Source organism: Musca domestica, unplaced genomic scaffold, assembly GCF_030504385.1.
Source record: "Musca domestica strain aabys unplaced genomic scaffold, Musca_domestica.polishedcontigs.V.1.1 2, whole genome shotgun sequence".
Lineage (NCBI taxonomy): Eukaryota > Metazoa > Arthropoda > Insecta > Diptera > Muscidae > Musca > Musca domestica.
The window spans coordinates 47,825,008-47,841,781 of NW_026712249.1; the positions used below are offsets into that span (position 1 = coordinate 47,825,008).

Below are 16,774 nucleotides of genomic sequence, written 5' to 3' on the forward strand. Positions count from 1 at the left end.
AATATACATTTGTCAAATTATATTAAAATCGGTTCAGATTTGGATATAGCTCTCATATATATTTTCGACCGATTTCATGTATTTTATGCACCATACACGATATGTATGTTCGATTCCAAAGAAATTTGGAATATGTAACGGGATTTTGATTAGAAAATAAATTAGTCAAATTATATTAAAATCGGTTCAGATTTGGATATAGCTCCCATATATATTATCCGCCGATTTCACATATTTGATGCACATTTGACAAATTATATTCAAATACGCTCAGATATGATTATAGCTCCATATATATACTCAGCCGATTTCACATATTTGATGCACCCAAAGCGAGAGAGACAAAATCTGGCACCAGCAAAAATTGCCAAATTATATTGAAATCAGTTGAGGTTTGGATATAGCTAACATATATATTTCGGCCGATTTCATACATATTATGCACCAAACACGATATATATGACCGATTCCAATGAAATTCAGAATGTGTGGCGTAATTTTGTTATAATAATAAATGTGATAAATTAATTGGAAATTAGTTAAGATTTGGATATAGCTCCCATATATATATTCTCGGTCGATTTCACATATTTGACGCACCAATTTCAATTAAATATGAAAGGTGTGGCGGAGTTTGGTGTAAAAGTAATTTTTTTTAAATTATATTTAAATCGGATCAGATTGGGATATGATTTTAATAAGAACCATTGACCCACAACGCCTTAGGCTAACACTAAAAAACAACACAACAATATATTTGAAATACGCTTATTACGGCGAAGTATGTTGCTATCTCGAATTCACTACTTGCAATAGAAATGCCACTCTACTTAAAAAAATTGCAGTTTCCTGCACGCTTGGTATTTGCTATGAAATAAATAAATCCAAAGGACAAACCCTTCGTGTATGCATGTCATGTTACTGCTTTTGTAATGATTTTGTTTATTAACGCATTAAATTAGTGCAATATTTTTTTTTAATTTTTAAATTTGTTTTTCTTTATCCAACATATATTCGTAAATAAAATTTTGAATGCATATAAAATCAAAAGGGGTAGCGAAGCGCACCGGGTTCAGCTAGTACCATACATTTTGGCGGCGTGTGACGGTCTTATTGAACGTTTGAAGGCCATAATTCGTGCCAAAGGTGACCAATTCGAACAAATCTAAACTAAATTTGATACTATTTTGGACATTTTTTGCTTTCATCCAATAAAATAAAAAAAAATGTAAAATTTAGAGCGCTTGACTTTGTTGCAGTTTAAATAAAAATACAGGTTTTGAAACCTTAAGAAACTCCTGATTAAAAGCAATGGATTTGTTTTTTTAGACTTATTTTTCAAAAAGTCTTGGACCCGATTTCTTGGCTGTGTTCTGTTTACCTTGATTAACCAAGAACAACAAATTCTAAATAATGTTTTCTTAGGATTTTCTTGTCAAAGATCGTGAATTCAGCATTAAAAAATTTATGATAGATATCAAGGCCATAAGTCGTGAAAATTGTTCAACAATTTCCCGATTTTTATTTTTTCAGACATTTTTAAGTAAAAATATAGTCGATATGAATAAACTTGCAATAAACTTGCATTTTTTAGATTTTTTTTTTTGCGTTTGATACATTGTACATATGTATAAAAATGTTCATACGTTGATTCTAAGTCTAAACCCCTTAGTATTTGTATTTTAAATTCCACCATATTCTTTTCCCCCCAAAAATGCAATAAAAACACAATTGATTTGTTTATTTTGATTTTAAGATTTTTCATCTTTGTATTTATATTTCTTCATTTCACTTCTTTTCACTTTCTTCATTCATATCAAAAAAATGCTTAAAAACTAACAAATAATAATAAAAATAATGATAAACATAATAATACTTAAACGGCTAATTGTTATAAACAATATCGATAATAAATTACACACACTACAGAGCTACTTACATACATACATTACTTAAACAATACACTTACGGCCTAGCAATTAAATTACAATCAAATAGAGAGAGAGCGGGAGAGTGAGGAAGAGAATACTTCAATTTCACTTAAAACACTAATATCACAGGTTACGATTGTAATTTACTTGGAAATTCTATAAATAGGAACATTTCTATAAATAATAGTAATTCATTTACATTTGGGGAATGTGGCGTTGAGTTCTTGTTGTTGTTGTGTGTTACAAACTAATAATACTTTTTTTTCTCTTGTTTGTCATTTTTTTGATGATAAATAATGGAGGTTGATGGGGAGGGTGAGAGAGAGGGAGAGTGAGACTAAGTTCAATTTGCAATGGTTAATTTATAAATTATAGGAACCAAAATTGTGGAAAGTAGTTGTTGTTGTTGTTTTCTTGACTGGAATGACTAGAATATTATAAATATTATTGGAAATCCAGAAATAATTAAGTTTGGAATGCTTAGAGATTAGAAGGCGGGTGGATTCTGCTTAAGATTCTTCATAGGTTAACGCATGCCAAGGCTGGATTGCTGCCCCTAAGCTAACTTGTTCCTGTTTTTGGTTCTCTTCGCCCTTTGCCCCGATTTTCGTTTTGTGCCGGGGGACTTTTCAATTTCATTAAATTGTGTTGAGTTCGCCCTCGAACCTGTTGAGTTTTGATTGTTTTTTATGTTTTTAATGAATTTCCTTAAAATCTGTCCCATATTCTTTAGATATTCGAAATAGTGATATTTTACAAATTTCAAATCTATGGAATCGGCTGCCTGCAAATCATGAGGATTTTTATCCACACGCTCCTTGGTGAGCAGTTTAAGGCGTTTGTTCATTTGTGTACGCGTTATAACGGGCATTTGCAGTGATTTATAGGGATGTGTCTTGTTGACGGCTGCCTCCATCTCGCACAACATGTTGCGAGAACTTTTCAGCAACTCCTTGAGCTCCTGTGACGTATTGCTTTCACGTTGAGATTTCGAATGATCGTAGGTGTATTGAATGCGACGCAAATAGGCAAAGGAGGCAACATAGGTTTGCATATTGCGATACCAACGTTTGAGGGCAATCTGTAATGAGAGAAGAAGAGGGAAGGAAATTATTAATTTTGTGTTCTCTTTTTTTAAGTGGGGGAATGATTCATTCAAAGAAACTATTACGAAATTGAAAGTAAAATACAAGGGGGTAAATAAATCGATAAGATAAATTTGTTGGTAAACTATTTGAAATATGTGCGAGTTTTTTTTTTTTTGGAATTTGTCCCATCTCCCCATGTATGAAATATTAAATAATATTTAACATGTAATGTCATTTTGCATATACTGCACGATGACTAATCTTTGTCTGTAGCAAATCTAATAGCTTTGGAAATTTAAACTATTGTCAATAGTCAGTCATGCTTGTAGCAGCGCTTGTAGATCAAAGTCCATTGTGGGGGATGAGTAGTCTAATTTTTATTGTGTTTACCGACAACATTACATGCCATTTAATGGAATTTCCGTTTTTTCAGAATAACGGCGAAAATGTTGTCTATTAGTGGGCAAGATTTTGTAAAGCGTTATTTTTTTCAATTTTTTGTAAAGATTTAAGAAAAGTAAAATAAATTTTCCAATAATTGCTAATAAAATACTTACACTGGAGTTCAATTTCAATTTTGGCAAGAATTTATATCTATAATTGTGTAGCCTCCAATCCCAGATATTACTGATATTAATATCCTGGCGGTGGCTGTCATTCAAGCGATTCAAATCATGAAGTGCGGTATTCTTCAAAAATTTATAAATCTAAAATAAAAAGAAACATAAAAAGATAAATAATTAGTAAAATTAAAACAAATAATTATAAAAAAGTTAAAATTAAATATAACAAAATACAATAAAAAAGTAAAAATATTAAAAAAACAATATTAGGGAAACACAAATTATATAAAAGAACCCTGAATCAATTAAAAATAAAAATTCCGACGCATATTTAAATTAAATCTTCGATTATTTTAAACTCCCATTTGAGAAAAAGAAAGAATTAGTAAAATTAAAAAAATAAAATTGTTAAAAATAAATAAAACAAAATACAATAAATAAGTAAAAATATAAAATTAAACAACTCAATTAAAAATAAAAATTCCGACGGATATTTAAATGAAATCTTTAAGTATTTTAAACATCCATTTGAGAAAGTTTTTAAATTTTTAGATTTGTTGAAGTCAATGTTAATTTTAATAAAAAAAGATATATATTATTTTTCAATTTATTTGTTTATTATTATTATTTTTATTATGACTATGGAAAACATATATATTTATTAATATATATTTAATAAGTTTTGAGTATTTAAAAAAATAAATTGTAAATAAAATATTTTTAAGAAATGGGCAAGTTATTTAGAATTTGAAACTGAAAACAAATACCATTGATATTCCATTAAACAATACACAAACCATATATTTTTTATTTTTAATAATTTTTGAGTATTTAAATAATAAACAAAACAAAATAAATTCTGAATAAAATATTTTTAAGAAAAGGGCTAGGCAATCAGAATTTGAAATTGAAAACAAATACATTTTTAGTGTATTTTTATATAATCTTGTTAAAAAAAAAACATTTAAATTTAAAATGTATTTTTGACAATTTAAATGAAAAAAATTTATTTTCAAATATTTTTTTTGTATATTTATTGTAAATAAATACGAATATTTCAATATTTTATTTTAACAATTATTTTTTTATTCATTTTTTGCATATTTTTTAGAAAAATACGAAATAGAGAAAAATATAATTTAAGAAAATCCTGATTCATATATAATTGAAATAGCTTCATTATACAAATTTTGGAAAATATAAATATTTCATTTTAAATATATATTATTTAAAAATGTGTTTATTTTTACTTTTTTAAACACCGGATATGTATTTGTTTAGGAAAATACAATTTTGCCCCAGTTTAAATTATGACATTTTTTAATTTCATAAAAAGGTAAAGCTTTTTTTCCTTTTTTTAAATTTTTTAATCTCGGGAATTCCTAAAATGTTCTATATTTTCAAGATTAAAAAAAAAAGGTTAAAAAATGGAAAATTATGTATTCATTTACAAAATATATATTTATCCTAATTTCATTTTATAACAATTTTATTTAATAAATTCCGTTCCTGTATTTTATTTAATTTTTATTTATTTATTTTTTGTTCTAAAAATTTGAATTTTTAGAAAAAAAATACCTACGAGATATCCATTTCTCAACAGTTGATTATAATTTTTTTAAATATATTTTTTGAATCTCAAAAACCCCTTTAAATATCTTAATTTTTAATTTATATTTGTATTTAATTCTCTCATTCAAAAAAAAAAAAAAAAAGATTGGAATTTTCAACATTTTTTCTAAGGAGTATTAAGTTTTGAATGAATATCTTCAAAATTTAATTTTAAATGTATTTTTTTAGTTTTAAAAATTGTTTGAATTTTAAAATTGGAAAATATATATTTATTTAGTCCTCATTTTTTATATATACAATATTTTTATTTATTTGTTTTTAATATTTATATACATTTCTTGTAATTTACCTTTCTCTGCTCCTGTTTACTTGGTCGCCGGGTATTTTTGACACTGGGGTCAAAAACTCCACCGCACGGATTGGACCATTCAACGATGCTGGAATTTTCATTGAAATTATTGTAGATATTCCAATTGCTGTGACGTTTACGATGGCGTTTGCCTAAACGCCAAGAATTGGCGGCTGCTGGTAATGCAGCATTTTGAGTTGCAGTTGTTGAGGATTCTGCAGCGGTTCCGGCAGATATGGATGATAATAAGGCAGCATTATTATCATTATGATTATTATCACTGTTATTATTTATTAGTGTACTGGTGGAGATGGTGGGTGCCGCCGTTGATAGACCCATTATCAACACTAATAGATTAACAATTACAATTATGAAATTTAACGAAAACATTTGTGTTGTTGTTGATGTCGTGTTTTTTGTTGTGCTTTAGTTAGACTTGGCAACACACGTGACTTGTGCAACAGTCCGTCAACATGTGGCACTTGAGCTGAAACTTCTTTTGATGTAAAGTTCTTGGTTGGAATTGTTCTGGTTTTTTGTTTACACTTTAATCCACTTTTGGGGTTTGTTGATTAATTTTGTTTTCACTTATAGAAAATTGTTGTTGTTTTTATTAATTTTTAATCCATTCACTTTTAACAATTTAATTGCATTTCAATATTGTTTTTTTTTATATAGATTTCCGTTATTTTTCTTTACTAAATATAGTCCCCGGTGTTTGATCGTTAACTGTGTGTTTTCAAACGGGCGACGAACGCATTCGTAACCGATGAAACAAAATTGTGAAATTGTTCCTGGTATGGGAATGTGGTGTTTGCACGTCAAAGTTTAAAACTAGACTGAATTGTGTGTTGTTTTAATTTTGACTACCTTTCTTTGTTGAGGAGACTTGGGCTAAATCCATCTGTATCTGCTGCGTATAGAGACGACGATGTTGTTGTTGCTGTTTCTGTGTGGTGTGTAATTCTCCTCCTTCTCTCTTTATGTACCGTATGTACGTACACTCGCACAGCAACAAGACAACAACAGCAACAACGCCCATAGCAATGATGACTACGGTCGCTCTGCTATGGCAAAGGCTCGGCTATCGTGCACGAATATACCTACCTCCGAGTTATAAGCCAACGACGACAACAATAACAACAACAACCACATGCAATGGATATTACCATTGTGTGTGCAATGTACCCCCACCACTACCGCACGACACAACCAACAAAAATCTTATTGTTTCCGTTTTTATTGCTGTTGGAGTATTGTTGGCTGGTCATCGTCTCACTTTGGCTGCCGATGTTGTTGTTGCTGTTGGTCTTGTTTTGGTTCCATTTGTTCTTGGTGTTGTGGATGGTTTATTATTATGCTCTTATTTCCATTGGTGTTGTCGTTGTTGTTGGTCAGCGCGCCATCACACCATCCAAACGGGGCAACCACCACCAACAACACAGTTCACTCAGCCACAACAAATAAACAAAACACCAAAATAAGACTCAAGGAATCGTCATTGTTAATGCGTCACAGGTTCTGGTTGTTGTTGTTGCAGCTGTGGCTCCCCCCGTCCCATTGACAATGGTCATTGTGAGTACTCTAATGTTGTTGTTGTTGTGTCTGCTTTAGGCAAGATTCTCAGTCAATTGCGATGGCATACCATGGTCCACAAAAACAGAAAATATCACTCATTTCCTTTTATCCAATGGCCAGTATTTTACTCACATTTCCCCTGCAATTGCTCACCAAACATACACACATGCATATCTACAAATGTATATAAATACTCATACACATAAATAGCTGGGGCCCACAAATAAATACATGACCTAGCATGCCCAGAAAATACCTTTGCACAACCTTTATGGTAGCGTTTATGGCCCCTGCAACATACTTACCTCTCACTCTCCCCTCTGCTACCTTGTTTTTCAAATTAGATAAACTACATTTAATCTTGGCTGGCTACCTGCACGATTTTACCTATTTTTGAAAAACTAAAACATCTGATTGCCAAGGTGGTGGATCATCGTGTTTTATTGGAGGTCCATACTTAGGTTTATGACCGCCACTAAAATACAACGGTTGTCCAATTGCTTATTGACCTTTTTGCAGCATTGCAAAGCTATGTCACGTAGTTGAACACTTTTTATGACACCCTATTAACAGATTAACGGGTAGATTTTTGCCATGTTAATCCGAGGAGATTCTAGAAGAATCTTAAGTATTTGTACCATAAATTATGTAAAGCATTGTCAATGAATTTCAAATTCGAAAAAATTTGATGTGAATATGAAAATCATCAGGAATAGATCTGATCTTTATAACTATTTGGTCAATAAATTATGCAATTTAGGATAAGAATTTGAAAATATTAAACGTTTTTGTTCAATATAAAATTACATTTGCCAAAATAGGGTAAGAAATAAACTTTTACTTATTTATACCCTATAATAGCATGTTTCCATTGAAAATCGAACAACGTTGTTCGCTCTCAGAATTAGGTACACGAATTAACCCGTTCACACGGCACGATTCGTAATTCATAGTAAAATAATTCATTTTTTCAAAAATTTTGTTTGTTGATTTTAATGGGAATTTATACTAAAATACATTAAATTCTCACTAATATGAGTAGACGAAATTATTGTTTTTCTCCCAAAGATTTATTATATCATTAATTTTATAATTTTCATTCATGTTTTCAACTTTTTGTGTAAATGTTGACATTTTTAACATATTTTTGTATTTTTCTGTTTTTTAATTCTGCTGGAGAGACACTTGTCAAACATTTTTTTCTGCCGATACAAACATTTTGAAAATATTGCCTCTTTTGTTTCCAGTTCTCTGTGGAAATTTCAACTCGTGGACAAAATGCGTACCTCGGATGAGAGAGAACACAAAATTTACTTTCGTTTGAATGTATATACGCTATTCAACATTGTAGTTTTAATTCATAATTTTCAGTCTTCCCAAAAATTATCAAAATTTCATTAAATTTTTCTATTTTCAATTTTTAAATGTCATAATTTATTTTTTCGACAAATGCTCTCATTTGTTAGGGATGGGACACATTTTTTCGTTGTTCTGAGAGTGATTTGATTTGAACAATGTAAAAATATGAGTGTTCGCTCAGGAAATTTTGTGTGAAGAATTAAGTAGTTTTTTCATAGTTAAGGGTCAAACAACGAATAGAGAGCGAATCAAGTGCAGTGGAAACGCCACATTATACTATGTGTTGGGGGTATTATAAGTTTGATTAGGCCAACAATTATGAAACACCTCGAAATATTGGTCCCCGACATAGAAAACTATATATGGTTCTTCCTATCTCGCCGAGCTGAGTCGATCTTGCTATGTATGTCCGTACGTGCAAGGTATTTCTAATCACTTTACAGGTCCCACTTAAGACCTGATCATCTCGAAATTCATCGCCAGAATAAAAGCCTATTATTTTTGGAGATTATCGCATAATATTTGGGGGTTGAAATTTACAGTTGATCTACAGTTCGTAATTTTAGACCAATCTACGTGAAATTTAGCATAGGGCAAAATTTTAGGCCTGGTCAGAAGCCTACCATTTTGTTGGGTCATCGGACAATAAAATACGAAAATTTCCACTAAATATTTTTAATGATGGCTAAATCACAAATGCACGGATATGTCTCTTCTGACCGTTATATTGTTGTTCATATCCAAGATATCGCATTTATAGCAAAAAATATACAATCTCATGTATCAATGAAAGGGATGTTAATTAAACCGCTTGTAAATCAAGAATGGCTGGACGGATTTTGACAATTCTCACAAATTCGGAATGGACTCTTGCCAGAAAAGGATAAAAGGATGGGGCTAGAGCTTAGGGCTGTGCAGAAACCTTAAAATTTTGTTGTAATATCAGCCCGAATAGTATGGAAGTTTAGTCCTGAAAATAAGTATGCCAAATTTGATTGAAATCGGTTCAGATATAGCTATAGCTTCCATGTATATTGTCATCCGATTTGTTATTTTTCTCCTCCGCAGGCGTAATATGCACTCTGTAACAACAACATTTGGGGAAATATATCAAATATTGCTCAGAAATACGTTTGCTTAATTTTATCGAGATCGGTTCAGATTTGGATATAGCTCCCATATATAACTTCGTCCGATTTACTTTTGATTGTGCACCAAACGTATAATATTTGCCCAAATTGGATGAAATTTGGCACTTACGACCGAATTGAGTCTGTCAAATTTGGTGAAGATCGGTTCAGATATATCTATATATCGGATGAACAGTATATATGGGAGATACTGTTCATCCGATTTGTCATATTTGTTACCCACAGCCGTAATATGCACTCCGTAACAACGATATTCAGGGAAATATATCAAATACAGCTCAGAAATATCTCGAGATCGATTCCGATTTGGATATAGCTCCCATATATATTTTTATCCGATTTCAAATTAATTGTGCACCAAATGGGCAATACAAGTCCGAATTTAAAAGATACAAATGCTTCGGCATATTTAGTCCTTTGAACTTAAAATTATTATTATAATCATATCGTGTATGATTGAATTATCCAATAAAAACTTTTAATTGTTATGTGGAGCTCTACTAAATTAGCAAAGTGGTGTAGGGTATCATAAAGTCGGGCCCGCCCGACTTTAAGACTTTCTTTACTGGTTTTTTATTCAATTTATTTTAAGATCTGATCTCATCTGCCACCTCCACTCCCAAACAAAATTTTGAAGGATTTTCTTACGAAAATTGCGATTTATTCAATTTTTTTTATACCCTCCACCATAGTATGGGTAGAGGGTATATCTAGTTTGTCATTCCGTTTGTAACACAACGAAATATACATTTTAGACCCCACATATATATATATCTTGATCAGCATAAAATTCTGTGTCGATTTAGCGATGTCCGACCATCTATCTGTCCGTCCGTTTGTGGAAATCACTCTAGCTTCCGAACGAATTAAAGTAGTTTAATCAAATTTTACTCAGATGTGAGTTTGGTCTGCACGACTTTTGATATTGAAAATTGGCTTATAGGTCGACGTTTTCTATATGGGTGTTTTCTACGCATTTTTTTTTTTTTTTTTTTTTTGAAATGTTTCGTGGTTCCTTTCAAATGGTGTAGGACTAGTCGAACGTTTGCTGTTTTTTACATGTTTTTTTAATTGCTGGGACAAGAAAGTTGTGGATATTTCAATAATTCATTGGCAAATATCACTAAGTCAATCCTTGTACGTTCGTCCTTGCTTGTACGTTCGTCGGTCAATACAAACTTGCAATTATTGTTCGGAGAGGATCAGAAATTTCAATTTACACTTGACCTAAATATTCCTTCGAAATCATTTTAAAAGATATGATTTTTTTTTTGTATTTTTAATAATATTAATAAACTATTTGCATTTGATGAATTTTTAATAATTTATTCCATTTTCCAATGTAAATTCTTACATATATACATATCAGCTCTCTATGTTTATCAACAACTTTTTTAACTTCCTGCTAGAAATAAGAAGGTAAAAGATATTAATTTTCTCAATGGCAAATATTTAAATTAGTGCTGTTAAATCGATTCTAAAGATGACCTCCAATACGAGCAATTTACACTATAATTTGCGGCGGCATTTCTGGTATTTTACACACCAAGTCCATTAGATGGTTCATCAATCGAATTACAGCGACACTATCTTAACCATACATCGAAAGAAATGTGCAGCCAATTTCATGGTTCTAATGAATATTTACCCAACACGAAATTTGTTCTGCCCCCATTTGAGGCAATGAGGCCATACATCTACGAAGATGAAATGTGCACCAATGCAAGCATGAAATTGTTTGTTTTTATTACAAATTTACCGCTTATTTCACGATCTAACACCTATACGCCTTGATGAATTGAGATGTTCCAACATTCCGTCCTTTTTGTGCAATCATTCTTGTTTTCTTCGACATTCTGTTTTTTTTTTTTTGTACAAGAGAGGGAGAGAGTGAGCCTCTAAAGAACCGTGTAATGTCTAGGCAGCCGCCTTCGGCTTCCAAAAAATGCCGTGTGTGTGTGTGCATGTCCGTCCGTCCTTAGATTTCCTAGCCGGGATTTATGTTTTGTGTCTTTGTATAATTGAGCTGTGAATGAGGTTTGATGATGTTGCAAAATACTGCTTGTGTGTTTTTGGTGTTGTAGACAAGCCTACAAATAACCTAGGTAATGTACATACACACACATACAATACGACTGGCTGCAAGGTATAACTTACAAGCGAATCAATGCCATTCGTTACGCCAATTTCTTATCAGTGCACAATCTTTTCTTTTACAATTTTGTGCTCCCTAAGGGAGCGTCCAAGGGAATATCTTCATTTTTACTGAAAGAAAGATGTACGCATGCGCAGAAAGAACATGACATGGCACTAATTCTAATAATGAAACAAACGGATGCACAGTGTGGCACAGTGATTGCGAGTAGAGGGAGGGAGAAAAAACTGATTCAAAAGTATGATTGTTGTAGGAGGATATTGGTGTAGCAAAATATTTCCGTTTTTTATTTTGGATGCACATTTTGAAAAATTGACAAATATTTAAGTTTTGAAAGAAAATTTTGACATTTGTACTTTTTTCCCAACCATACATAGTTCGCAGGGTACATTAAGTTTGTCATTCCGTTTGTAACTTATATAAATAATTGAAAATTTGTATTTGATGTTTTATGTGACTATTACACACTCTGTCAGGGAGAGGCCCCGATATATCACAACCTCTCATAATTCGTTACTTTGATTATTTAAGCCACGTTTTTCGAAGGAGTTGTTAAAAGATTGTTTTTTAAAACTCATAATAATTATAAGACTTCTATTGGACGTTTTTATGATTTTATCCAAATTTCGTGTTTCAAAGTCGTATATAAAACACAATAAATGAAAAATAATATCTCAGTAAGATCACGTTTCCATGTAACGGAACCACCCCCTTACTGGTATTTTGAAGGATAGTTAGAATTTTGAATATTGTTTTATTATATCCGACAATACTATGTGCTGGGGGTATTATAAGTTTGATTGAACCAAAAATTACCTGACACCTCGAAATATTGGTCCCTGAGATAAAAAATATGTATGGATCTTCATATCTCTCCTGAGTTGATCTAGCTATGTATGTCCGTCTGTCCATTTGTAACCACGCTTCATGTCGCAATTATGGCCCGATCCTCACCAAATATAAAATGGACGTGGGGTTAGGGTTAGAATAGAAGCCTATTGTTTTTGGAGATGTTCTCAAAATATTTAAAATATTTAAAATTGACTAAAAACAGAAAAATTTCACGATTTCGCTGTTGCTCTACTGTTCACAATTTTGCATACAGTTAGAATTCAGGGCTAAACAGAAGCTTGCCAAATTGGTCGGCCATCGAACAATATTTAGCGGGTAAAACAAACCAACATTTTTATGTCAAAAAACAGAATTTTCCCTAAACATCTAGTATTATTCAACCCAGTCAAATCACAAATGCATTCAAATTACGAACATTACAGATACATAGCAAAATAGGTACAATATAGAAAAGAAGTAGATCTTAGTTGTTCCGCTTATAAGTCAAGAACCGCTAGACCTATTTTGCAAAATTCTCATAAATTAGGATTGGTCTCTTGCCAGAAGAGGATAAAAAATTGAATATTTTCTATAAATTTGTTTTTATTTTTTATCGGATGCGATTTTTTCAATTTCAATCAATTAGAAGGGCCCACAGAAGAAACTTGCAATTACAAATTTAGATCGAGTTCGGAGATGGGCAATATCGTTCTACTCCTTCTGTTATCTCTTCCACAAAAGGTGAACAGTTTCAATGAAAATAATTTACTTCATAGAAAGAGAAAGGATCATTCGATTGTGTGCAAACTTTTTAAATCCCAATATTTTTGTCAATTTTAGTCAAGTTCCTCCCCCACAAATGGTCAATAATTTGGAATAATTATAACTCTTATAAAATGTGAAATAATACGTCGATTCTTTTCAAATGTCGAACATCCTCATATTTCTACTTACAAAAGATCTGGTGTAAAGGTACCTTCCCCACATTCCTTTTGGTACCTTCCCCACATCGAGTCAAGATTTTAAATATTCTCTTCAAATTTAACACATGCCAATTTTTCTGTTAACACAAAACCAGGTCAATATTTTGATTAATTATAACTCTTATGAAATGCGATATAAAAGTCCAATTCTTTTTCAAATTTCGCACATCCCAATATTTCTGCAAACAAAAGATCTGGTGTAATTGTATGATATATCGGTCTACGCCTGCTGGTACCTCTCTCTTATATCTCTCATAGCTAGCGAAACAAATTAGAAATTCTATTCAAACTTGATATCACTAAAAATTTCTCTCGACGAGAGACTGACTTGAATATGTAGTTTATCAACTCCCTCTCCTCCAGACTGACTTTCTTTAAACTTTGCACATCCAATATTTGTATCAGAATTAAATGAGGTGGAACTTCTGACCATTACATCTGATACCTCCTCATATTTCAAAATATAAAGTGAAGGAAATAGTCAATATGATCCAAATTGGACGTGTTGTAATATTCATAACGGGTTGTAATATTCAGATGAGAAGTATATAATGTTATCCCACTTCTTGGGTATCTCCTCTAAAAAGCGTCAACATTTTGAATAATCATAATGTAAGACAAGATGGATATTTCCTGCAGAATATTTTTACAAAATATTTCCGTAAAAATAAATTTTCTCATACAACAATCGTTTATTTTAAAAATTTAAAATTCCTGTAACAAAAAAGTTTATATTGGCAATTTATGTGAAGTAGATCATATCAACAAATAACATTGGTGTATAGTGCATGATATGACTTCTATAAGGATTCTATAGTTTCACTAAATAGAAAAATTCGACTGAATATGAAAAAATCTATTCAATTTGGGCTGATATTATATATATGTAATATCGGATGAAGATGTACATAGAAGTTATATAAAAATCGAAACCGGTCTCCATAAAATTTGGCAGAGGTATTTCTGAGATGTATCTGATACCAAATATTATCCTTGTGGAGAGTATATTGAGTACGTGAGGGACTTTAACACTAACACGGATGAAACATATATAGGAGCTATAGCTATATATGAACCGATTTGCCGCAAGTGCCAAAATTCAGTCCATTTGGGGTGATATTAGCCATTTGGTGTACAATAATCCTGAAATCGGATAAAGGTATATATATGGGAGCTATATCTAAATCTGAACCGATCTTGTTAACATTTTAGGCGCTTATGTTAGAGCTGAATCTGACATCAGGTTCGAAATATCGGAGTGCATATTACGCTTAAACCCCCAAATCGGATGAAACATATATATTATAGCTATAGCTATACCTGAACCGATTTTCATCAAATTTTAAGTACTTGTTTCCAGGATGAATTCAGTTGGAATTGCTAAGGTTCAGTCCATTTGGGATGCTATTACCTATTTGGTGCACAATATACCTGATATCGGATAAATATATGTGTGGGAGCTATATCCAAATGTATTCCGATCTCGACAAAATTTGACAGAGATTTTTCTGGGCTGTATCTGGTATCTGTTACCAAATAGTATTCTTGTTGAGTGTATACTGACATGGCTAATTCGCCTTACAATGTGATTTTATGAAGATCCCCAAAATTAGCTATAGGTCTATTTAGCTTCCTTATCCATGTTACAAACAAATGCACAAGGGCATAATACTTTTCCCCGCTATGCAAATTACTTTACGATATAAACATAACAAACGTCGATATATGTATCTGGTATTTTCATAATATATTAGATTTTTCTCCTATCTTACTCTTCAGTTTTCCTCCAAGCCTTCAAGTCATTACTTTCATGACTTAACCTCACCCCTTTCATTAACCCCACACTGTACAACACCATACAATTTAAAACCGAATTCTTTCAGTCAAACTGTCCGACAGTTTGTATGTCATTTTGACAACTCTATTTTGGACGAACGAACAGAAAACAGTGTGATGTGCTCTTCTAGAACCAAAATATTTTGTCCATGACGAATTGTAAAGGAAGGATATGATGTTGGTGTGTGTACGTGTGTGTGCAAACATTTCTCAACGAACAATCACTGAGGCTGGCACGCACACATCTGCACGTTTGGCTCTTATCTTTGTGTGGGTGCTTAGGAATGTCCTGTGGAGTTTGCTCACTTTTTGTATACCGACAACAGCAGCAGGAGCTCAATCAAAAGTAATCAACATTGTAAGAGGTGTTGTTGCTGTTGTTGTTGGTTTGCAACAACAACAACTTATTCCACTGGATGGCTGTGGTACCTTCTTGATTTTCGACAATATTCTCACTACAAGCCAGAAAAATACAATCTTATGTTTGTTGCTGTTCTCGGGCTATTCAATTGCAAGGCTTGTCCATAGTCACTGGGTGCGAAATGACGAGCATTGCTAACTGGGCCTAGTTTGGTGCTGTGGTGGTGGTGGTGTGTCTTGTTGAGGTCTCCAAAGTCTCTCTTCGGTCAGAATGCTCGTAAAAAGACTCTAAATGAAAATTTATTGTTTTCTGTTTACATTGTTGTTGCTCATGTCCCTGGTTGCCGAACAATTGATGTCCTTTTTGGCCGTTTGTTAGGTGGGTGATATTGCTCGACGTTGTCGGCCAATATCAAGCAAAATGTCCTGCTGTTTGCCGAAGACAAAACCAAATCAAGCAAATGCCAGAATCTCTCTCTACTTTACATCTTTTTCAATTCTTTCCTTCTTTCTTTAGTTTCTATTTTCGCCATTTGCTTGTGGGTTCTAGAGGGGATCTCACAGGATTCTGGCCAATATGGCCAGCCAAACAAGAGTGCGTACTTACCATAGAGTCATAACCAAAATGTTGGTTTGACTAAGGATACCTACCACGCTACATCTAACTATTCTGTTCACATGGATGGTTGGTTGGGTGCGAGACAAAGGTTTTATGCAAAATTAACAGGAATAAATGAGAGAAAAAAGGATACTACCCAAAACATTTATCATAAGCTCATTGTTTTCGGCCATTCTGTTTGCCATAAACCCAAGACAATAGAGACAATTTGTGTGGATTCTTCTATCTTTTGGGAGTTCTTGTGTTTTGTTTGGGATTTTGACTTTTTTGTAAACTAAATGGTAATGTGCGATCTGAGAAGATAATTTTCTTTAAGATTATTACGGTACTTTTATGGGATTGGATTCGTGATGGTATTTGTTTTAGGGTTTGTCTTTACTAAAGGCCCTCCAGTAATGA

At 32.2% G+C, this 16,774-nt stretch overlaps 1 protein-coding gene across 1 annotated transcript; it reads right to left on the reverse strand.

Moving 5' to 3' along the window:
* Positions 1-1,752: 1,752 nt before the first annotated feature.
* LOC101887726 (uncharacterized protein MAL13P1.304) lies at positions 1,753-6,337 on the reverse strand. The gene is made up of 3 exons (XM_011292090.3): positions 5,504-6,337; positions 3,577-3,726; positions 1,753-3,012 (listed from the first exon to the last, which is right to left on the reverse strand). Exons 1-3 carry the CDS (start codon positions 5,891-5,893, stop codon positions 2,488-2,490), a joined length of 1,065 nt encoding a protein of 354 aa, XP_011290392.2. The 5' UTR covers positions 5,894-6,337; the 3' UTR covers positions 1,753-2,487.
* Between the last annotated feature and the right edge of the window lie 10,437 nt (positions 6,338-16,774).

What these genes read in the sequence shown, in the direction of transcription:
- LOC101887726 (XM_011292090.3), bottom strand. Translation starts at nt 5,893, where the DNA reads ATGTTTTCGTTAAATTTCATAATTGTAATTGTTAATCTATTAGTGTTG. An exon ending in GTAAACAGGAGCAGAGAAAG is followed by an intron (nt 3,727 to 5,503) that starts GTAAATTACAAG and finishes TTTTTATTTTAG; the next exon opens with ATTTATAAATTTTTGAAGAA. An exon ending in AATTGAAATTGAACTCCAGT is followed by an intron (nt 3,013 to 3,576) that starts GTAAGTATTTTA and finishes CTCTCATTACAG; the next exon opens with ATTGCCCTCAAACGTTGGTA.